We start from the raw sequence: 24,566 nt of genomic DNA, 5'->3' as shown, positions 1-24,566 counted from the left end.
TTTAGTATTCCTAAATAGACCCAAATCTAGAACCTATCGTCTTCAATTGGGATACACAGTTTTTACAATTTGTCTCAAACACAGTCAATTATATGCACAAATCGCTCGTGAGGGAATTTAACCTATCACTTTCACACATCTCACATATGAAGGAAATTAACAAAGCCCAACACACAAATTTCATTCAACAAAAAAACATGGAGAATATTTTGTCCTTCTTCCATATATTTCTTCACAAAGTATACCCATTTTAATGAATAAAGATGTTTCTACTTTCCAATTTTGCAAGGGATGAGCTCTGACTCAAGTTTGAAATTCATATTTCATATTCCCCCAAAATTTCTTTCACATTTCTCTATTTGCAACCTCTTATACTTTATTCTTTCACGACTTTGTTTGTCATTTTCTTTTCCCTCTTCTGCGGTAAACCATTTTCCAGCCACCGCGAGTCATTTTTCTTCTCCCTCCTTCACATTTATTCTCTAATGTTTTTAGTTTATATGTTTTCCTTTAGTTTCTTTTTGGTCAAGCTTTGACAGAATCACCGCGTTGGGGTCTTTTTTTATCGCCACTCTGGATCTTCTCTTCAAGGGTGGGTCTTCTTCTTCAATTGTTTGCTTAGGTTTTACATATATTATTATTTACGGCACATCCCCCCTCTTCTTTCTGTTGTGTGTACGATATTGGAGAAAGATAACGAGCTCAAGTGTTTGTCGAACTAATTAAGTTCACCTCTTTCTATATTAATAATGTTTACAACCGTAAGTACGTACCAAGCTTTTATTTTCATTTTTTAGGTTATTGTTTTATTTTCTATATCGAACTCTGGGCACCCCACTTATTCACTTTAAAAGTGAATTTCTAGTCACTAGGCTACCTGATGAGAAAAATTATTTACTTTTCAATATTGTTGCATGATATAATCCTATACTATATGCCCTTCAAAAAAAAAATAAAAATCCTATACTATATGATTCTCTTAAAACTATATTTAGTCAAAATGTGTAATAAATAGGATATATGTTTTTATTACTATGCATGTCTAAGCATATATGTGAATTGATGTTTTACTTTTGTTTATAAAGATGTTCATTTTTCTGTCATATTTGAGAAGAATCACAATGATTAAATTTGATAGGTTTTACTCTTTTAAGAGAACATGGACAGAGGCATGGAGCTCCTCGCCTTAGAAAGATAGACTTAAGAGTCTATGGAGGCTTCACATAATACATCAAAGATAGCTACTAGATTTCCGTGTTATTTGTCCTTCCTTACCTCATCGGTCTTCCGCAAGCTACCTAATCCACTTCTTTAAAACTTCGAGGTTTAACCCTAAAATTGGTCGTATAAAGCTTAATGATACATAAACAGTGAGGATACGATTGATCCTTGAAGGGATAAAAAGAAGACTTTTCTTGCCATGATCTCACTCGACGAGAAGAAATGAAAAAACAAGAAAGAAGAGAAAAGGAGATGAAAGAAAATGTCAAAAAGCGATTATGATGGAATGAAAAGAAAAGTCCATGAAGCGGTTGTGGTGGAAGAAGTTTCATGCCTTTTAAAGTTACAATTTTAGGGTTACACTTTCACATTGGGTAAACTCAATATCATCTACATTGTGTCGGGAGGTGGAGTCATGGGCATCATTGCGGCAGAGTAATTAGTAGGAATGGTTCCTCCAACTCCACCATGTGAGGCATGGTTGACGACAATTGTGGTTGTTATTTGACAAAGGTGGATCGCTGGAGTTTGACTTGGAGGGCTTTATGTGCCCTCCTTTCATGATTTTCTTGAACATCTTTCCAAAACGCAGAGAAACCCTAACCCTATAATTTGATTCAGAATAAATGATTAATTGTTAAGTTAGTGATTTTGTGAGATGCATGAGAAAAACAATTCATTGATGTTGTTAATCCATGAATGATTCTCAAATTTCAAATCGAACTGAAACATATCTGAAGGAGAAAACTAAGAAACGGGAGAAGAATGAGAAGATGGGAAAAATGTTGAGTAAAAAAAATGGTTGTGAGTGAGTAGAATAAATGTATGATTTTTTTCTCTAATAACCTATTTTTAAAAGTAATATACTAATATACCTTACTTTCAAAACCCTTTTTTTTTTGCCCAGAGAAAGCATGGCATTCTCCTAAAGGAGCTATTTTGGCCTCTTCAAGGCCACACCATATGAAATGACGAGCTCTTAAAGGAGTTTTTTTATTAAAAATAAAAAAAAAACATAAAAATGTATAATTTTTTATTAATTTTATTTATTATTCAAAAATTATTACAAGAGCACAATTGGTTTGACATAGTTTTGTTTCTTCTTCAAGATCTAGTTGATTGGTTTGGCGTGGATATGTTGCTTCCTCATGATCTCGCCTTTTGATACGGATGGATTAAAAAAACAAAATAATAAAATGGCATGAAAAGGAATCGATGGGTGATCTTTATAACAAAAATCTCTAAAAATCATTTGAAAGTAATTCTCAACACCTTTTGCATAAGGATTTTTTTATTTGGTTTTTATTAATTGTAAACAAGCTTCTTTTTTTTTTAAATATTGTCTGGTCTAACTTTTTCTTTTAGGGAGATGAGAAGTTGTTAAAAAAGGCTGGCCAAACAAGCTCTAAGCGACCACTTCATTTGTTATCCACACATGGCGCATTTCTATTTTTTAGGACCCTTCCTATCACAAAATGACATTGATTCAGCCCCTATTGAGCAATCCATGCAAAAGGAACTTAGTTATAGGCACTACTTTTTAGCGGTAAAAACAAAATGCTAAAAATGACATTTCAACCAACCAGCCAATAATTGTTCTTTTAGTTTATTATTATATTCATAACTAATGCTACACATACAAATAGTAGCGACATTTTTTTTTTTTGTCGGGTAATTGAAATATGCCACAAGTTTTTTTTGGTGATTAATATACCACACAGATTTTATCATTGGATAAGACTTGCATGATTTTACTTTTACGTAAAAGCAATTCAAACAGATATTGATTAGAATATACCTAATAACTTTTAATGTGTTTACTAGTACTATTTAAGAGAAGTCACCAATTTTGTTCATTTTAGTGTTCTCTATAGCTTCTTACATGGCAGCTTACTACTTCCTCTTAATTGTTCTTCTTGCAGCTTCTGAAATATCTGAAGCAGATGGCCAAAATGAGTTATGTACAGACTTTTACTGCAACAGCTGCCCGGAACTGTTGTCTATAGTGAACCAAGGAGTCGTAAATGCTCTTAAAAAAGAAACTCGAATAGGAGCTTCTTTACTTCGATTGCATTTCCATGACTGCTTTGTAAATGTGAGTGTATATGATATGATAAAATACATTATTGACTTGATTTTAATCTTCTGTTTCACTTAACTTGGCTTCATTTAACCCAATGATGATCATTAAGGGCTGTGACGCATCGATTCTGTTGGATGATACAAGCAGTTTCATAGGAGAGAAAACAGCAGCAGCTAACAATAATTCAGCTAGAGGATTCAACGTGATTGATGACATCAAAGCCAGTGTGGAGAAAGCATGCCCCAAGGTTGTGTCCTGTGCTGATATTCTTGCTCTGGCTGCTCGAGACTCAGTTGTTCATGTAAGTTATGTTATAAATTTCACATCAAAATAATATAGTAGATGGTAACACATTTTAAATATATATGTGTTCAGGTAATAAATATAACAAGGTGTTACGACTCGTTAATTATCCATAAAACAAAACTAACCACGACTTTGATTGTCGTTATGTTATCATGGTTTTTGGGTGCCAAGCCATTAATTGGACTTGAACCTTTTGACCGTTGATATTCTCTATTTTTTCTTGGGAAGGGCAAAATTGAGAAAAACCCTTAGATTCTAAGTTCGGGGGTCGTTTTCGCTACGGGAAGGTGTTAGGCACCCGGAACGATTATGGTATTCCATAAGAGCCGTTCTCCTAAGTTGATTTCTACGCTTTATTTTTTATTGCCTACTTGTAAAAAAAGAAGGTGTGATTAGTGAAGAATGGGGGTGAGAAGAAGTAGAATTTGATTTTATTTCGGCTTGGAGGGTTTAAAGTCCCTTGCCTACGTACCGTTTTACGGGATCAAAACCGGCGTAGTTCTTGCTAAAAAGACTTGTGGTTTTTTGTTTTAATTGTTTGATTTTAAATTTTGAAAATGATTTGAAGAAGGGGATTGAGAGGCTTCATGAGCATTAGAGTATGAAAAAGTGAGGGTTTGCTTAATGATTTTGCAAAAGAAGTCTTAATGATTAGGTTTATTTGAGAATTTGATTAAAAAAAAAAAAGGGAAAAATTATTGGAGTTTTGACTCCATTTCTTATGAAAAAAAATATTTGAAGTGAATTTGTTTGCATATTTTTTGGAAAAAAGTTGGATTTTCTCTAAGTGTTTAAACCTAAGCATTCATCTAACCATGCAATCATAGGCATACATCTAGGGTGAGTGTGTGCGTGCCGGTGCGCCATAGTGTCCATAGTCCATATTACAAAAATTGCCTAAATACATTCTATGGCCCCTTTGCCAAGCTACATACCAATGATAGCAAATTACATCACCAAATGAATTAAAATTTGCAAAAATAAATGCTAAGCTGAAGAAAGTGGAGGAGATAGTGGTGAAATGGAGAAATGCTCATGAAATGAATGGAACAAAAGAAGTGAGATGATTAGTAAAATAAAGCATAGAATAAAAGAAGTGCACAAAAATATTAAGAGGAAAGACATAAAAGAAACTAATAAAGTGACAAAATGTGCATGAAAATGGTCATAAGGCTCTAGCATATATATGACCCATAATCCCTTCATTATGACATTTTTAGAAGTCTTGCTTTGTGCCCTAATGTGAAAAAAAATGGGACATATTTGATGCTAAGTTTATGGTACACTTTCAAAATATTTTGGCACTTTATTTACTAGTAAAAATGCATACTAATTGCAGAACAAAAAGGGAGATGAAATTGAGATACACAAGCAGCAAATTAAACATGTAATCAGCAACAAACTTATCACAAAATTGCATTCCCAAAAATTCATATCACATGCCAACATTTCATGAGAAATACACTACTAAAAAATGCACAAATTTTTGTCTAATACACTAATTACCCAAGAAATATCACATGCTTTTTTTTTTTTTATCATTTTAAAACCATTGAGAAATATAAAAAAAAAAAGGAAAATACATCAAGAAACATGTGATAATTTTTGGAGATTTTTTTTAGAGAAAATTTAAGCATGCAGGGGTTCAAACAGCAAAGAAACATGGTGCAAATAGCAGGAAAATAAGCAAAAGCGCGCAAGAAGCCTAAGCCCAACCCAAAGCCCAACACACAAAACTCAGATTGCACAGGAGACGTTGGATTGATCCAGGGTAGGAAACCCTAGATCCAACGGCCAGGAATGAAGGAGATTGGACCGGTCCTGGACCGGTCCGGTTCACTGGCTATATAAACACATTAGCGCCGGTTTTTTTTATTTTACACTCTTCTTTCTCTCTCTAAACTCTTCTCTCTTCTCTCACCTCTCACCGGATTCTGGAAAAAATGGAAGATCTTCATCTTCCTCGGTGAGGCTTGTTCCTCCGGCGTGGTGGCCGGCCGCCCAAGGGTGGCGGCGCCGCCGCCGGAGTTGAACGAACTTCACCGTTTTCAAAAAAACTTACGTTTTCAGATATCCTTTTTTATCCTAAACACGAATATGGCACTGGATTTTACATGCAAGGCGTGAATCAACGTAGATCTACGGTTTTGTGTTACGGTTTTGAGAAATTTTTCTTGATTCTTTTTAGTGTTTTGTTGAATGAGAGCTTTGGAACTTTACAGATCTGTAACTGATTCGTGCTTATGGATATTTTTGAGAAAGAAAGGCGAGTTTTACGTATTTTACCTGCGGTTTCAAACGGAGATTTCGAATCGGAATCTTTGAGAAACTTGAATTCTGGTGCTGTTTGTTGATTTTTTGTTCTTGAATCCGAAAATGAACCGTTGTTTTCCTACTGGTTTGCTTTCTTTATCTCCTTCACCGGTTTGGATCTCTGATTCTTTCCCTCTTCTTCTTCGCTTTGATCTCTGTGATCGGTGCTTGAGTCCGCCGTCAACAATGGCGGATTCGCGCCTAGAATTGCAGAAGCAAAGGTTCAATGATGATGATTACGCGCGAATCTCTGAGAACCGTGAGAAAATCCAAGAAAAAACGGTTGAATTTGGATGAGTTCTGGCGAATTTCTGAACTAGGGTTCGTGATTTTTTCTTTGTTCTTGCTGATTTCTCTGTGATTTTGGTTTTGATCTAACTGACAAGAGAGAGAAAAATTGATTCTGTTTTTTGGTGAAGTGGCGTGTGGTTAATGGGTCTGTGTGGCACTGTACACCTTTTATAGCTGACATGTGTGATCTTGGACCAATAGAATTGTGACATCTGGACTTTAACTGAAAGAAACGTGAGTTTGACACTTTGAGCCCTTTTCTGCAAAATTGAAAAATTAAAGGACTAAAATGGAAATAACAAAAAGGACTAAAAATGCAAATAGAAAGAATTCTGGACTGAAATGCAATTTTAAAAAAAAGAGTTCTGGACTGAAAAGCAATTTTGGACCTCTTTGAGGACCAAAATGCAAAATAAAAAATAAAATTGAAATAAAATTGGTAACCTGACAAAACGTAAAGCGAAACAAAAATAAAATTGACAAAACGGACTAAAACGAACCAATGGTTTAAATGAGGTACTTCAAAGTAACCTCTCTATGCTAAAATTTTGTGTGAAATGACCAAAATGCCCCTAGGGCTAAAATGACCTAAACAGATTCAAATTGACTTGACACTGACTCAGATGCAAGTTTGAAATGAATTTAACAAGGTTTACTGATGCAATGTTAAAAATCAATCTGAAAAGACTCAGAGACAGTCACAGGGATGAAAATGGGTCCCACTGCAGGAAACGACCAAAATACCCTTCTGTACGACTTTTTGCAAATTTTGAAATAAACTGTAGAAAAAGCAATGTAATGATTCAGAGACACTTTTGAATGACTTACAAGACAAGTAAAGACATTTCAAAAAGTTTTATGCAAGAAAAACATAGGTAAAATTGTGATTGAAAATACTGCGAGGCAGAGACAATTTGAACTGTGCAGTTGAAATTTGATAATTGACAAAGTTTGAAATGAAACTGGGCCTAGTATTTTTAGGTCCAAAAACAGGGTATAACAGCTGCCCCTATTTAAGTTTCTTTGTCTGGAGAGTCAAGAGACGGAGTCTTTGGCTTGACAGGACGAAGATACTTAAATATTAGCATTTGCACTGTGTTTGGACGTAAAAATACGCCTACCCATTTTCAAATAATATGCATGCCATGCACCATTTGGATTATGAATGCAAGACCTCATGGAGATTAAAATATGTCGTATCCATTGCGGGATTGGTAGACATTGACAAAGATAATGAATAGCAGAGTAACGGGGAACTAGAAACAAGTTGGACAGGTACAAGCTGTTCTTGGATTTAAACTAGCCACTTGACCAGGAATGAAACGAACAGACAACTGCGAGTTGTTCTTATGGATTCGAACTGGTAACTTCACAGGGGATAGAGGTTACTGGACAAACATGAGTTGTTCTTATGGATTCGAACTGGTAACTCACTTGGGGATGTTGGAAAGTGCGAGTTGTTCTTATGGATTCGAACTGGTGACTCGACTGGGAAAAAGAGAAAATTGGCAAGTACGAGTTGTTCTTATGGATTCGAACTGGTTACTCGACTGAAAGCAAGGCAAATAGACAGGTGCGAGCTTGTTCTTGGATGCGAACTGGTTACTCCACCGGAGACAAACACAAAATAGACAGGCGCAAGCTGCTCTTGGATCGAGCTAGCCACTTGAGCGAATAGAAACAGATAGACGGGTACAAGCTGCTCTTGGATCGAGCTAGCCACTTGAGCGAATAGAAACAGATAGACGGGTACAAGCTGTTCTTGGATTCGAACTGGTAACTCGACCGACAGCATTGAAAAGTAAACGGGTACAAGTCGTTCTTGGATGCGAACCGGTAACTTGACCAAACAGAAACATATTGACAGGTACAAGCTGCTCTTGGATTGAGCTGGGCACTTGACCGAACAGAAACAAATTCACAGGGGATTAGTTTTTTTTTTGACAAAATATAGGTTGAAATTGACTTGACGTTGATTTGATTTGAAAGGTAGAAATCGACCGATACTAATGGCTCACAAGGTTTTGATAGAGAACCTGACATGAGTATTGAATTGAGACTGATGTTGACATTGGAAATGCAATATGCATAGATGACATAACAGTTTTATTAAATGCGTGGGCACGTAATATGCATGATTATGCATGTATGAATGCTTGTAATGCATGACTGTTGGCATTTTGTAGGCACGACTTCACGGGGAAGACAAGACATCAGAGTATTGGGCACGTAGTGGCTCGTGCTATGTTACACATTCTTGGAAATCCTCTTTGGTGATGACGTCGTTGGGAGACGTGTCGGAACCATGGCTGAGGGCAGGTAGCTATGCAACTTGCTGGGGATAGAATCTTGGGAGACTCTACTGGGAATAATGCCGGCTGTACCGTGGGCGTCGCATCTATGGTCAATGCTTTTTTTGCATGTTATTTTCTCAACTTTCATTCATCATTTTTTTGCATCCCATTTTTGTCTGGATCGCCCTTTCGGGTTTTCGATCCACCGGGGAAATAAATTCTTTTCAATGCCCCATTTTTGCCTGAACTGCCCTTTCGGGTTGTCAATCCAGCGGGTTGCTCATTTTTGCCTAAGTCGCCCTTTCGGGTTTTCAACTTAGCGAGCCTATTCATTTTCATGCATTTTCATTCTGTTTTTTTTTTCATTCTTGCCATTGACCACAGACTATCCTGGAGGAGAACCTGCTTGTAACATATATTGAAATAGACACCAACACACACTCGCTCATGCATGTTCATTTGAATGTACCCTGTTGCTCAGGTTTGCTTTTCAAAAAACTTTTTCAATTTTCAAAATGTTTGTTTCGAGCATTATCATTATCAAAACAGAAAGAAAATGTTTTGTATATAACTTTGAAAGTAAAAAGAAAGCAGAGTTTCAAACAAAAGCACAAGCTCAAATTGATGTATAAGAGTGGTGGTCAGCCGAAGGCGTGACTCCACGGATTTACAAAGCTTGGAAAATGGTAATTTTATTGGTTGGTGGTACATTGAACACAGTAATCATGACATTTCCCAGAAACTTTGAATTCGCGAGCATAAGAGCTTTTGATGAAGACGGTCATTAACAGCTGCAGATGCCCCAAGGGGGACGGTGGTTGGCCAGATATAGTTACTTGCCTTTTGTTTCAATCTCATTTTTGCATGAACCGCCCTTCCGGGTTTTCGATTCATCGAGACGCTCATTCTTGCCTGAGTTGCGTGCAATCTCAGCGAGCTTTTTCATATATATATATATTTTTTGTCCCTTATTTTTGCCTGGACCGCCCTTTCGGGTTTTCGATCCACCGGGAAGCGCATTTTTGCCTAGGCCGCCCTTTCGGGTTTTCGACCTACCACGCTGTTCTTTTCATATTTCTAGGCAAAGTATTTCTTGACTATATCGGCATTCACTGGATTTGGAAGTTCTACACCATCCATGTGTGTAAGGATTAAAGCACCATCGGAGAAGGCCTTCTTGACAACATAAGGACCTTCATAGTTAGGCGTCCACTTGCCCCTTGGGTCGGGTTGCTGGCTTACCCTCCTTTTCAATACAAGTTCCCCTACCTTGAATTCTCGAGGACGGACTTTCTTGTCAAAAGCGGTCTTCATTCTTGCTTGATATGACTGTCCACGAGCCATGGCATCCATACGTTTTTCCTCAATCAAATTCAACTGATCATACCGGGTTTGGCACCATTCAGCCTCAGATAACTTTGCTTCCATGATCACACGGAGGGATGGGATCTCCACTTCCAAAGGAAGAACTGCTTCCATACCATATACAAGAGAGAAAGGGGTTGCCCCGGTTGAACTGCGCACAGTGGTACGGTAGCCATGCAGAGCATAGGGTAACATCTCATGCCAGTCCTTGTAAGTGGTTACCATCTTCTGGACAATTCTCTTGATATTCTTGTTGGCGGCCTCAACTGCACCATTCATCTGAGGTCTATAAGGAGAAGAGTTATGATGCTCAATTTTGAATTCTTCACAAAGAGCTTGCACCACATTGTTATTCAGGTTGGTACCATTGTCGGTAATAATCTTGCTGGGAACACCATATCGACAGATGATGTTGTTCTTGATGAACTTAGCTACCACTTGCTTGGTCACATTGGTATAAGATGCTGCTTCAACCCACTTGGTGAAGTAGTCAATTGCCACTAAGATGAAACGATGACCATTTGAAGCCTTCGGTTCAATTCTTCCAATCATGTCGATGCCCCACATTGAGAACGGCCATGGGGATGAAATAACATTGAGAGCGTGCGGAGGCACATGAATCTTATCAGCATAGATTTGACATTTGTGGCACTTTCTGGCGTGCTGGTAGCAATCATGCTCCATGGCCATCCAGTAGTAACCTGCCCGTAACAACTTCCTTGACATAGTATGCCCTGTAGCATGGGTCCCAAAGGTACCGTCATGTACATCATGCATTAACTGCTCTGCTTCGTGTTCATCAACACATCTTAACAATACCATGTCATAGTTTCTCTTGTACAGAATATCTCCATCTAACAGGAATCTACTGGCCAATCTTCTCAGGGTCTTCTTATCTTGTTTGGAAGCACCCGGCGGATACTCACGGCTCAGCAAGAACTGTTTGATGTCGTAGTACCAGGGTTTATAGTCAACCACATTTTCACCAGCCTGATCGATCACATCCCCAATAGCAAACACATGTGAAGGTCTTTCAAGGTGTTGCACTTTGATTATTGGCACATCATTCCAATGGTTTACTCGAAACATGGAGGATAGAGTAGCAAGAGCATCAGCCATTTGGTTCTCATCACGAGGAATATGGTGCAGCTCAACCTTTGTAAAATATGTCAGCAGACGTCTCGCATAATCACGATAAGGAATCAACTTAGCATGGTGGGTCTCCCATTCACCCTTTATCTGATTGATGACGAGCGCAGAATCTCCATAGATGTCGAGGTGTTTGATTCTCATGTCAATTGCTTCCTCGATCCCAAAGATACATGCTTCATACTCAGCCATATTGTTTGTACATTCGAACAGAATTCTGGCGGTAAAAGGGATGTGATGCCCCTGTGGGGATACAATGACTGCCCCAATTCCTTTACCATAAGCATTGACAGCACCATCAAAGACTAAACCCCACTTGCTATTGGGATCTGGACCTTCATTAATCAACGGTTCTTCGCAGTCTTTTGATTTCAAATACATGATTTCTTCATCGGGGAAGTCGAATTCAATTGGTTGATAATCGTCAAGAGGTTGGTAAGCAAGGTGATCGGCAAGAATGCTACCTTTGATTGCCTTTTGAGTTTTGAACACAATATCATATTCAGACAAAAGCATCTGCCATCGTGCAATCTTCCCAGTAACAGCAGCTTTCTCAAAGATATACTTTATCGGATCCATTCTGGATATCAACCAAGTTGTATGATTCACCAAATAATGACGCAGGCGTTTAGCGGCCCAGGCCAAAGCACAACAAGTCTTCTCAAGCATTGTATACCGAGTTTCACAATCGGTGAACTTCTTGCTTAGATAGTAGATAGCATGTTCTTTCTTTCCAGTCTCATCTTGTTGACCAAGTACGCATCCCATGGATTCATCAAATACTGCCAAATACATAATCAAAGGCCTTCCTTCCACGGGCGGGACAAGGATAGGTGGTTCCAGCAGGTAATTCTTGATGCTATCAAAAGCTTCTTGGCATTCATCATTCCATACAACAGACTGATTCTTTCTGAGTAGCTTGAAGATCGGCCCGCAGGTTGCGGTCATGTGAGATATGAATCGGGAGATGTAATTCAAACGTCCGAGGAAACCTCTGACTTGCTTCTCGATCCGTGGAGCTGGCATTTCTCGGATGGCCCGGACTTTATCAGGATCGACTTCAATGCCCTTTTGGCTGACAATGAAGCCTAATAACTTCCCGGATCTGACGCCGAATATACATTTGTTGGGATTCAATCGAAGCTTGTATTTTCTTAACCTTTCAAACATCTTTGTCAAATACTCAACATGTTGCTCCTCATCTGTTGACTTTACAATCATATCATCCACATATACTTCGACTTCTTTGTGAATCATGTCATGAAACAGAGTAGTCATTCCTCTTTGGTAGGTAGCACCAGCATTTATTAGGCCGAACGGCATCACTTTGTAGCAGAAAGTACCCCATGGAGTGATAAAAGACGTCTTTTCTCTATCTTCAGGAGACATTTTGATCTGATTGTAACCGGAGAAACCGTCCATGAAGGAAAACACCTTAGACTGAGCAGTATTATCAACAAGCACATCAATATGAGGTAATGGAAAGTTGTCTTTTGGACTGGCTTTGTTCAGGTCTCTGAAGTCAACACACATCCGGACTTTACCATCCTTCTTTGGCACAGGTACAATATTGGCAACCCATTCAGGGTACTCAACTGTCATGAGGAAACCCGCATCAATCTGTTTTTGAACCTCGCTCTTAATCTTGAGAGCCATGTCTGGATGAGTCCTTCTCAATTTCTGCCTGACGGGAGGACATTCAGGCTTGGTGGGAATCCGATGCTCCACAATCATAGGATCTAGACCTGGCATATCTTCATACGACCATGCAAAAATGTCCGGATATTCCCGGAGGAGTTGGATGATCTTCTTTTTAACCCATTCCTCTAGAGCAGCACCGATCTTGATTTCTCGCTTGTTCTCCTCGGTACCTATGTTGATAAGCTCAATCTCTTCCTGGTGAGGCTGAATGGCTTTCTTTTCTTGCTCAAGTAACCGAGTGATCTCATATGGTACGTCATCACCTTCCTCATCTTCGGCCTCATACACTGGGAACTCGAAATTCGGAGGGAATGCAGGGTTACTGTGCCCAACGGGTTTATTATAGTTCAATCTGCGTAAAATGGTTGGATGATTTTAGAAAGAGGGTTTTTATGCAGATTTTTGAAATTAATAAGAAAAATACAGATGTTTTGGTTTTTTCTGGCATTACCATTATTTCCAAGGGAAAAAAGGCACTAAAAAAGCAGTCGTGAAAGAAACGACAATTTTTATTAATCAACGGCAATGCCGAAACAAACATGCCCTTACAGAAAATATCACTCTCGCTTTGGGCAGAGCGAGAGGATTGTTATTTTGAAAAAACAAGATACTTAAGCAACAAGGTATATTACTCAGAAACATGCATGATTGAGGGAATGTCAATGGCATCCCAATCTCTCGCAAAGCCTCCTGGTGTAACAAATACAGGCCTCGGGCCAAATCCAGTTGCTTCTTCTGTGATTGCGTTGACAAACCCAGCACTACAGAATGCCCCGGTGGAAACTCCTGAAGTTGGGGAAAAGCCAAGACCTTCCTTATGCTTGTTCTCACGAAGCTGTATTAACTTGCCCCAGCCGGCAGCTTGACCCTCTTGGACGGCTCTCTGTGCATCCTTCAAAGAAGCCATGGCAGTTCCATCCCTCTTGGGCTCCGTACCTTCGACAGTTAATCCTTGAAAAGCGGTCCCCTCTGCCGACCCTGCCTCTATGCAAGAGAAAGATGATAGCTGGCTAACCAGGTATGCCTCTTCTCCATGAATGGTAACAAGCTTTCCACTTCTTATGAACTTCAACTTCTGATGTAAGGTGGAGGTTACCACACCCGCATCGTGTATCCACGGTCTTCCCAGCAGACAACTGTAGGATGCATTAATGTCCATCACTTGGAAGGTAATCAAGAAATTCTCAGGGCCAATGGTTATCGGTAAGTCTATCTCCCCCAGCACATTCTTTCGAGATCCGTCAAAAGCTTTGACCAAGAAAGTACTCCTCCTCAAAGGGGTCCCTCGGTAGCTCAACTGATCTAGAGTTGACTTGGGCATTACATTGAGGGAGGAACCGGTATCCACTAACACATTTGATATCATGTCTGATTTGCAATTCACCGAGATGTGCAAAGCCAGATTGTGACTCTTTCCCACTTCCGGCAACTCTTCTTCACTAAACTAGAGGTTGTTACAAGCAGTAATATTTCCCACTATGCCACCGAAACGATCTACCGTGACCTCGTGGTCAACATAAGCCTGCTCCAACACTTTCAACAAGGTATTCCTGTGAGCCTCAGAGCTCAAGAGTAACGACAAGACATATATCTTTGAAGGAGTTTGCAGCAATTGATCAACGATCTTGTAGTCGCTCCTCTTTATTATCCTCAGAATCTCATCTAAATTCGAATCCTCTATAGATTTGCCTGGCTGGTTCACATCTATAGCAATGGGTGAAACAACGGTTGGAGTTGCTTCTTCAACTGGTGGAGTGGTTGGCGTAGCTACCTTCTTCTGAAATAACGGCGGACGGACCTTCCCGCTTCTTAGCGCTGCAGAAGTCCCTTCGGCAATATTGCTTACTGTGGCAAAGGAGGCTAGAGGCACCTCTACTCCATTTTCTATCATAGTAGCATTGTATTTGTATGGAACAGCCTTGTCCGAAACATAAGGAATTGGTCCTGGCAACCTTATCACCAACGGCTCAACGCTCTCCCTCAAAGGCACCCTCTTAACAGGCGGATCGTGAAAGACCGGCACAATTACGCAAACATCACTGACAGTAAGGTAATTGCCGTCCATCAAGCTCTGGACATCGTTTTGGACGACATGGCAACCCAAAGGATTGCGGGAACATTCTTGGCACTCAGCATGATCATGTTCAAACAATAAAGCCTGGCACAACTTGATATGGAGTGGCACCAGAGGAGTTGCAACATTGCGGACATCCAGCATGGGAACCTCTTCACATATCTCAATCATATTCACGGCAGCATGATTTGGGAGCGGATTATCGAGGACATGTGGCACATTGTTCTCAAAAGTTAACTTCCCTTGATCTATAAGCTTCTTGACGATGTACTTTAGAGCATAGCACCCCTCAACATCATGCCCTAAAGCGCCTTGATGGAAGTCACACTTAAGATCAGAGCGGAACCTTGGAGGTAAAGGGTCCGGTGGAGGCTTGCCCTGCCTAGTCGTGCAGTGTCCTCTCTGGAGTAAAGTTGGAAGAAGTTCTGCATACAACATTGGTATAGGAGGAAAAGTTGGTCTAGCATATTGCTGCTGCTGCTGTTGAACTGGCGGTTGATGTTGCACCTGTTGAGCGATGGCATTGACAGGGACCTGAGGTTGGCCCGGTGGCAAAGGGTACTGATGATAAAACGGTGGGAAGAACGGATGCTGAGAGTACGGTGCATAAGGGTAGGACGGGGGAAACTGAGCAGCATTGACAGGAGCAACAGTAGCCTTGGATGGATTAGTTCCAGCGGCTATCATTCCCACCTCCGTATCTTTCTTCTTGTGATGTCCATTACCGTATCTCTTCGCAGCATTTGCAGATGACTCAATCTTCTCAAACACAATGATGCCTTCCCGAACAGCTTCTTCCAGACGTGTTCCCATGGTAACCATCTCTGAGAAATTGTTTGGTGCTGCGATAATCATCCTTTCAACATAATCTCTCTTGAGAGTCTTCAGAAATGTCTGAGTCATTTCTTCTTCATCTAAAGCAGGAGTGATACGGGCAGCTGCCCCTCTCCACCTTTGCGCATATTCACGGAAACTTTCCTCCTTCTTCTGAGACAGGGACCTGAGAAACTCCCTATTTGGCTTCAATCTTGTGTTGAACCCATAATGGCTTTTGAAAGCGGCTGCTAGCTCATCAAAAGTGTGGACATCATCTTTGCTCAGACTAGTATACCACTCTGCAGCATCCTCCATCAGACTGCCTTGGAAGTAATGGATCATAAGGGAATCATTGTCCTTGTAGTTGCCCATTTTCCGGACATATTTGACAATATGATTTTGAGGACAAGTCAGCCCGTTATACTTGTCGAACTCCGGGACTTTGAACTTTTTTGGAACATCTACCTTCGATACTAAGCAGAGATCCTGGGTTTTAATGGAGTCTCCGTTTCCCCTGTTGGCCTTAATTTCCCGTCGGAGCTCTTTGGCAAGTTCTTCCATTCTCTCTTCCATAGTTTCGGTTGCGGCAATACTCCCGTGGTGCGCATTAACATGGACAAATTGAGGCACCGTATTCACAATGGGCTCGGTAACAGTTGTTGCGGCTTGAGTCAAGGCGGTACTAACAGGAGTCAAGTTTGCCCCTGAAATTGGGCCATTGTTGGTAGTACCAGAGGTGCCTGCCCCTGTATTAGCAGTATAGTACGGCGGAAGTCCGTAAGGATACCCAGATGGCATGATAAAGCGGGGATCAGTTGTTACGGTAGGAGTCACATTTGCAGCTGCAGAAACTACAGGAGTTGGTTGTTCTTGAGCAGCCAACAGAGCAGTCATAGCATCATGAGCTTTGGCCAATTCCTCCCTTAGAGATGCCAATTCGGTACGGAGCTGCGTGTTCTCTTCTTCCATAGCCTTTTTCTTTCTTCTGTATTCTCTGGTTCGATCAATTCTATCAGGTTCGTAGACCTTCTGAGCACGAGCCACTTTTCACACTGCGGCAGAGGAACCAGGAGATAGTGAGCACTTGGAAGCCTTTGTGACCAATGCATGATGCATATGATGCATGATATGCAAATGCAAATGCGAAAGACTTCTTTTTTCATCGAAGGATTTTTAAACAAATTAGAAATCTTGCAGATAATCAAAACTACATAGTATTTTTAAAAGGAAGACTTTGAAATTTCAACAAGATAAACAAATGAAGCCCTCAAGCATAGGAAGTAGTCGGAGGATCATCGGACTCGGAATCTGAATCACAGTATCTGGCAAAGAAGTCTCGCCGTCCTCTGGCTCTCTTGGAATCCCTCATAAGCAGCTCGTCTTTCTCTTCCAATTCCCTCCGGACCTTAGCTAATTCCTTCTTCAACATCAGGTTCTCATGAGTCTTCTGCTCGTCTCTACCATCCAAAGTCATGATTAGATTCTCAGCTTGATTGTACCGAGCTTTCCACACTTGCTTCTCACGACTCTCCATAGCTAGATGCTCCTGATACATATCCTGAGTCGCGGGGAGTAGAGGTAGAGGCATAGATGGGGTAGATGAAGACACGTATCTCATAGCTGGGTAAGGCATACCAATCTCCTCAGCTCGATCTATCACCCACTGAGTATAGGCCTCGTGAGCAATACCGGATCTCACACCTAGATGCTTCACACTCTTCCTTCGAACCTTGGACCAAGCATCCATGAAAGCTTTCCTTTGTCCGGTAGGAGCATTCGTGTAGAAGAAGAACTCTGGAGATGTAGCAAGATTGATGGGCTTCGACTTCATAGGGAAACCAAACTGTCTCATAGCAAGCTCGGGATTGTAGTTGATTCCTCCACGAGTACCAAGAAGGGGTACATTGAGAAAGTCCCCACAACCCATAATGATTTCCTTCACCTGAGCGGCAGGAGTGAGCCAGACGACCTCATTAGGAGTGAGGGCCATAATCCGCTGCGAGTAGGACCAGTTCTCCGAGTTGTCATGGAAGGAACTCGGAAGGTGCGAAATAAACCACCTATACAAAAGAGATATGCAGCAAAGAATATACCCACGGCCCTTGAGAGTCCTGTCATGAATGGCGTGGTAGGTATCCGCTAGCAAAGTAGGAACCGGGTTCTTGGAATGAAAGATCTCGATAGCATTCATGTCCACGAAGTTATCAAGGTTCGGAAAGAGAATGAGCCCGTAGATAAGCAAAGCAAGAATAGCCTCGAGTGTATCCTGACGAGTAGTACTGAGATTAGCCTGCTCAAGAAGATACTTTGAAGTGAACCCCCGGATGTGAGACTTGGTAATAAGATGGTTGGAGACGTCGGAAGTCTTGAGGTAGAGATCCTTAGCAATAACCAAAGGAGTAAGAGAAGTCCCGGGACCGGTGAAAGGCGTCTTCTCGGCTATAGGTAAACCCACTAGATTGGAGTAAGCCTCGAGAGTAGGAACCAACTGGAAGTCCGGGAAAGTGAAGCAACGGAAGCTCGGATCATAAAATTGCACTAGAGTGTGCACTAACTTCTCTTCCACATCGGTTCGGAGCAAAGTAAGCAATCCCCCATACCGGAGTCGGAACCCTGTTTGACTCTTGACCTTGAGTGCCAACTCTCTTAAACTGACCAAATCCACTTCCTTGAACTTGTAGCACTTAGTCTTCTTCATACCTGTGATTATTTACAAAAATTTCCATTTGTTTAAGCCCTTCGATGAATGCATGAAAAATGTTTATGCATGAATGCATGTATGCATGATTGTGTTGTTTAGTTACAAAGAACAAGGTGGGTTGAGATTCAAAGTAACAGGGCCACGGATGGACACGGCGTCCGGTGAACTAAGGCTTTGGATAGTAGTAACCAAGGTTCTAACACAGTTCCCAAACTGCAACCTCTCTCACATATATCATGGTAGTACAGGACGACACCCGTTCCATGATTATTTGTGAGAAGGTCTAGTTTGAGTGTAGTATCGCGTGACGACTAAAGTTTGAGACAACACTCAATTTAGCCACCGCACTACGTCCTAAAAAGGCTAGGATGGGTTTGGTAACTACGGTTCATAGCTTCGTCGAACAATTGAAAGTGAAGTGCCTAAGCATGACAACACACGCCGACAATATCACCTTCAAAATGCCTCAGCTATGTGAGATTGATCGCATAATCCAATACACGAGGCAACCCCCGGACCGAATTGTCGATTATATCTCTACCTAAACATAAGTTCACTCAGCCCGGGTATAGGACTTTTGATATTCTCACCCCACACGTCAAATGAAAGTAAACAAGTATTCACATATGTAAGCAATAAAACAAAGCGTAAATATAAACTAAGGAAAACTAGGCGCGACCCGCTAAAAAAATGTCCCCAGTGAAGTCGCCATTTCTGTTATCATGGTTTTTGGGTGCCAAGCCATTAATTGGACTTGAACCTTTTGACCGTTGATATTCTCTATTTTTTCTTGGGAAGGGCAAAATTGAGAAAAACCCTTAGATTCTAAGTTCGGGGGTCGTTTTCGCTACGGGAAGGTGTTAGGCACCCGGAACGATTATGGTATTCCATAAGAGCCGTTCTCCTAAGTTGATTTCTACGCTTTATTTTTTATTGCCTACTTGTAAAAAAAGAAGGTGTGATTAGTGAAGAATGGGGGTGAGAAGAAGTAGAATTTGATTTTATTTCGGCTTGGAGGGTTTAAAGTCCCTTGCCTACGTACCGTTTTACGGGATCAAAACCGGCGTAGTTCTTGCTAAAAAGACTTGTGGTTTTTTGTTTTAATTGTTTGATTTTAAATTTTGAAAATGATTTGAAGAAGGGGATTGAGAGGCTTCATGAGCATTAGAGTATGAAAAAGTGAGGGTTTGCTTAGTGATTTTGCAAAAGAAGTCTTAATGATTAGGTTTATTTGAGAATTTGATTAAAAAAAAAAAGGGAAAAATTATTGGAGTTTTGACTCCATTTCTTATGAAAAAAAATATTTGAAGTGAATTTGTTTGCATATTTTTTGGAAAAAAGTTGGATTTTCTCTAAGTGTTTAAACCTAAGCATTCATCTAACCATGCAATCCTAGGCATACATCTAGGGTGAGTGTGTGCGTGCCGGTGCGCCATAGTGTCCATAGTCCATATTACAAAAATTGCCTAAATACATTCTATGGCCCCTTTGCCAAGCTACATACCAATGATAGCAAATTACATCACCAAATGAATTAAAATTTGCAAAAATAAATGCTAAGCTGAAGAAAGTGGAGGAGATAGTGGTGAAATGGAGAAATGCTCATGAAATGAATGGAACAAAAGAAGTGAGATGATTAGTAAAATAAAGCATAGAATAAAAGAAGTGCACAAAAATATTAAGAGGAAAGACATAAAAGAAACTAATAAAGTGACAAAATGTGCATGAAAATGGTCATAAGGCTCTAGCATATATATGACCCATAATCCCTTCATTATGACATTTTTAGAAGTCTTGCTTTGTGCCCTAATGTGAAAAAAAATGGGACATATTTGATGCTAAGTTTATGGTACACTTTCAAAATATTTTGGCACTTTATTTACTAGTAAAAATGCATACTAATTGCAGAACAAAAAGGGAGATGAAATTGAGATACACAAGCAGCAAATTAAACATGTAATCAGCAACAAACTTATCACAAAATTGCATTCCCAAAAATTCATATCACATGCCAACATTTCATGAGAAATACACTACTAAAAAATGCACAAATTTTTGTCTAATACACTAATTACCCAAGAAATATCACATGCTTTTTTTTTTATCATTTTAAAACCATTGAGAAATATAAAAAAAAAGGAAAATACATCAAGAAACATGTGATAATTTTTGGAGATTTTTTTTAGAGAAAATTTAAGCATGCAGGGGTTCAAACAGCAAAGAAACATGGTGCAAATAGCAGGAAAATAAGCAAAAGCGCGCAAGAAGCCTAAGCCCAACCCAAAGCCCAACACACAAAACTCAGATTGCACAGGAGACGTTGGATTGATCCAGGGTAGGAAACCCTAGATCCAACGGCCAGGAATGAAGGAGATTGGACCGGTCCTGGACCGGTCCGGTTCACTGGCTATATAAACACATTAGCGCCGGTTTTTTTTATTTTACACTCTTCTTTCTCTCTCTAAACTCTTCTCTCTCTAAACTCTTCTCTCTTCTCTCACCTCTCACCGGATTCTGGAAAAAATGGAAGATCTTCATCTTCCTCGGTGAGGCTTGTTCCTCCGGCGTGGTGGCCGGCCGCCCAAGGGTGGCGGCGCCGCCGCCGGAGTTGAACGAACTTCACCGTTTTCAAAAAAACTTACGTTTTCAGATATCCTTTTTTATCCTAAACACGAATATGGCACTGGATTTTACATGCAAGGCGTGAATCAACGTAGATCTACGGTTTTGTGTTACGGTTTTGAGAAATTTTTCTTGATTCTTTTTAGTGTTTTGTTGAATGAGAGCTTTGGAACTTTACAGATCTGTAACTGATTCGTGCTTATGGATATTTTTGAGAAAGAAAGGCGAGTTTTACGTATTTTACCTGCGGTTTCAAACGGAGATTTCGAATCGGAATCTTTGAGAAACTTGAATTCTGGTGCTGTTTGTTGATTTTTTGTTCTTGAATCCGAAAATGAACCGTTGTTTTCCTACTGGTTTGCTTTCTTTATCTCCTTCACCGGTTTGGATCTCTGATTCTTTCCCTCTTCTTCTTCGCTTTGATCTCTGTGATCGGTGCTTGAGTCCGCCGTCAACAATGGCGGATTCGCGCCTAGAATTGCAGAAGCAAAGGTTCAATGATGATGATTACGCGCGAATCTCTGAGAACCGTGAGAAAATCCAAGAAAAAACGGTTGAATTTGGATGAGTTCTGGCGAATTTCTGAACTAGGGTTCGTGATTTTTTCTTTGTTCTTGCTGATTTCTCTGTGATTTTGGTTTTGATCTAACTGACAAGAGAGAGAAAAATTGATTCTGTTTTTTGGTGAAGTGGCGTGTGGTTAATGGGTCTGTGTGGCACTGTACACCTTTTATAGCTGACATGTGTGATCTTGGACCAATAGAATTGTGACATCTGGACTTTAACTGAAAGAAACGTGAGTTTGACACTTTGAGCCCTTTTCTGCAAAATTGAAAAATTAAAGGACTAAAATGGAAATAACAAAAAGGACTAAAAATGCAAATAGAAAGAATTCTGGACTGAAATGCAATTTTAAAAAAAAAGAGTTCTGGACTGAAAAGCAATTTTGGACCTCTTTGAGGACCAAAATGCAAAATAAAAAATAAAATTGAAATAAAATTGGTAACCTGACAAAACGTAAAGCGAAACAAAAATAAAATTGACAAAACGGACTAAAACGAACCAATGGTTTAAATGAGGTACTTCAAAGTAACCTCTCTATGCTAAAATTTTGTGTGAAATGACCAAAATGCCCCTAGGGCTAAAATGACCTAAACAGATTCAAATTGACTTGACACTGACTCAGATGCAAGTTTGAAATGAATTTAACAAGGTTTACTGATGCAATGTTAAAAATCAATCTGAAAAGACTCAGAGACAGTCACAGGGATGAAAATGGGTCCCACTGCAGGAAACGACCAAAATACCCTTCTGTACGACTTTTTGCAAATTTTGAAATAAACTGTAGAAAAAGCAATGTAATGATTCAGAGACACTTTTGAATGACTTACAAGACAAGTAAAGACATTTCAAAAAGTTTTATGCAAGAAAAACATAGGTAAAATTGTGATTGAAAATACTGCGAGGCAGAGACAATTTGAACTGTGCAGTTGAAATTTGATAATTGACAAAGTTTGAAATGAAACTGGGCCTAGTATTTTTAGGTCCAAAAACAGGGTATAACACGTTAACTTTCAAGTGTTCAAATAAACATTTCCCTAAAAAAAAAAAGTGTTCAAATAAACATAATTTTCAGGTGTTTAAAGAAATTGTTCTTAGTGGTATTCATTAAGCACAACTTGTATTCAAATATACACTTGAAATTAGTTGTGGTTAATTGTGTTGAATGAGAGATTAATGAATTGCAACACCTTGTTATATTTATTAAACATCTTATTAAAAGCATTGAAGCACATATGTGAACTGCATTAACCATTTAAATTAGATTTTAATATGTATTTCGTCCCTGTAATTAGGGGTCATTTAAAAATTGGTCCCTGCAATCGTTAATCCTGACAAATTAGCCTTGCAAAGTTTAACCATTTAAAATTTCGTCCCTTGACCCGCTTAATGATTGCCACGTCATTAATTTGTGTAAATTTGGTCATTTTAAATTATTATCGTATTTTGATGTAAATTTCTAATAGTTTAATCATTTTAAATTATTATCGAATTTTGATGTAAATTTGTGTATCAGAGTATTATTTCTATCATATGTAATTTCACATTCCAATATGATACCAGCCCTTAATTAAAGAGTTGTTGGAATTTACAGCTAGGAGGCCCTTCATGGGATGTAGGCTTGGGAAGAAGGGACTCAATCACAGCTAGTAGGTCTGATGCCAATAACTCAATTCCTGCACCCTTTTTCAATCTAAGCACTCTCAAAACAAATTTTGCTAACCAAGGGCTCTCAGTTGAGGACTTGGTGGCTCTTTCAGGTACCATAGTATTCCTATTAATGCTTTATCATGATTCATGACCACAACTTTATTCAAAAATTCTCTCGAAGAAGAATTTGACATTCAATTAATGTTCAATATTAGTACTATGTTTCAATTCAATTGAGTATATCTTGAATATCAGGTGCACATACAATTGGTCTCGCTCGATGTGTACAATTTCGAGCACACATTTACAATGACTCCAACGTTGACCCCTTGTTTAGAAAGTCTCTACAAAACAAGTGCCCCAGAAGTGGAAATGACAATGTCCTCGAACCCTTCGACTATCAAACACCGACACATTTTGATAACCTATACTTCAAGAATTTACTAGCTAAAAAGACTCTTCTCCATTCAGACCATGAGTTGTTCAATATTGGAAGTTCTACTAATAATCTGGTAAGGAAATATGCTACTAATAATGCTGAATTTTTTAAAGCCTTTGCCGAGGGCATGGTCAAAATGAGTAGCATCAAACCCCTTACAGGAAGCAATGGACAGATCAGAATCAATTGCAGAAAAACCAACTGAAAATTAGTGAGTAATATTGTGTACGTATGCGTATACATATATTATATATGTGTGTAATTATTCATATATCTTTTCCAAATTATGCCTAATGATATTGTATCTTTTTTCATTAGGCAAATAAATGTAAAACATGGCAAGATATTCATTTATAGCCAGGTTTGAATTGTAAGCATATATTCTAATAAAGTCTCAAGCTACAAATTTTTCACATGTGAAACAAGATAGTGTAATTAACAAGGACTCCCTTGATTACAACCTAATTAGGAAATTGAGAATTTTGAAGAGTATGGAAGATGCATGGGAAATACACACATGCATGGGAAACACACAATCAATCAATGCATGTATGGAAGATGTAAAGGTTTAACAAATGGTGGTTAGTTAAAGACAATTTGGGGGGAAATTTGAATTTGAAACGTGTCTTGTAAAGTGTGGAGATCATTAGCCATTGAATCAATGGATGAGATGCATTGGCACCCAAAGTAAGTAGGTTTAGGGATTGCAATCAAGGTTTTAATGCTTGTCGTGATGTGTGTTGATCAATTTGCATTGAAATCAACGGTCCAAATACTTTGACGTCCAAAATCTAGGTTTAGAGTTATAGAATTATGGTAGCAATGTTAAGAAGGATTAGATAATATGGATAAGGATAAGGTCATAAGGATGACAAACAATCCCAACTTTCTCCTCTATATAATATAATTATTATTTTTTTGGTCAAGTAGCCTAGTGGTTAGAGCTCACACAATTTAATTGTGGAGAAGTGGGGTGTCTG

General features: G+C 39.4%; 1 protein-coding gene across 1 annotated transcript; it reads left to right on the top strand.

The window, feature by feature from the left end:
* Positions 1-2,991: 2,991 nt before the first annotated feature.
* On the top strand, positions 2,992-23,999 carry LOC11408205 (peroxidase P7). Its single transcript, XM_024778070.2, has 4 exons — positions 2,992-3,316; positions 3,414-3,605; positions 23,092-23,257; positions 23,403-23,999. The coding sequence occupies exons 1-4, from the start codon at positions 3,104-3,106 to the stop codon at positions 23,789-23,791; spliced, it is 960 nt and encodes a 319-aa protein (XP_024633838.2). The 5' UTR covers positions 2,992-3,103; the 3' UTR covers positions 23,792-23,999.
* The last annotated feature ends 567 nt before the right edge of the window (positions 24,000-24,566 follow it).

The sequence above is a fragment of the Medicago truncatula genome, chromosome 3 (genome assembly GCF_003473485.1).
Source record: "Medicago truncatula cultivar Jemalong A17 chromosome 3, MtrunA17r5.0-ANR, whole genome shotgun sequence".
Taxonomy (NCBI): Eukaryota; Viridiplantae; Streptophyta; class Magnoliopsida; order Fabales; family Fabaceae; genus Medicago; species Medicago truncatula.
This window is presented reverse-complemented; position numbering and strand designations above follow the sequence as displayed.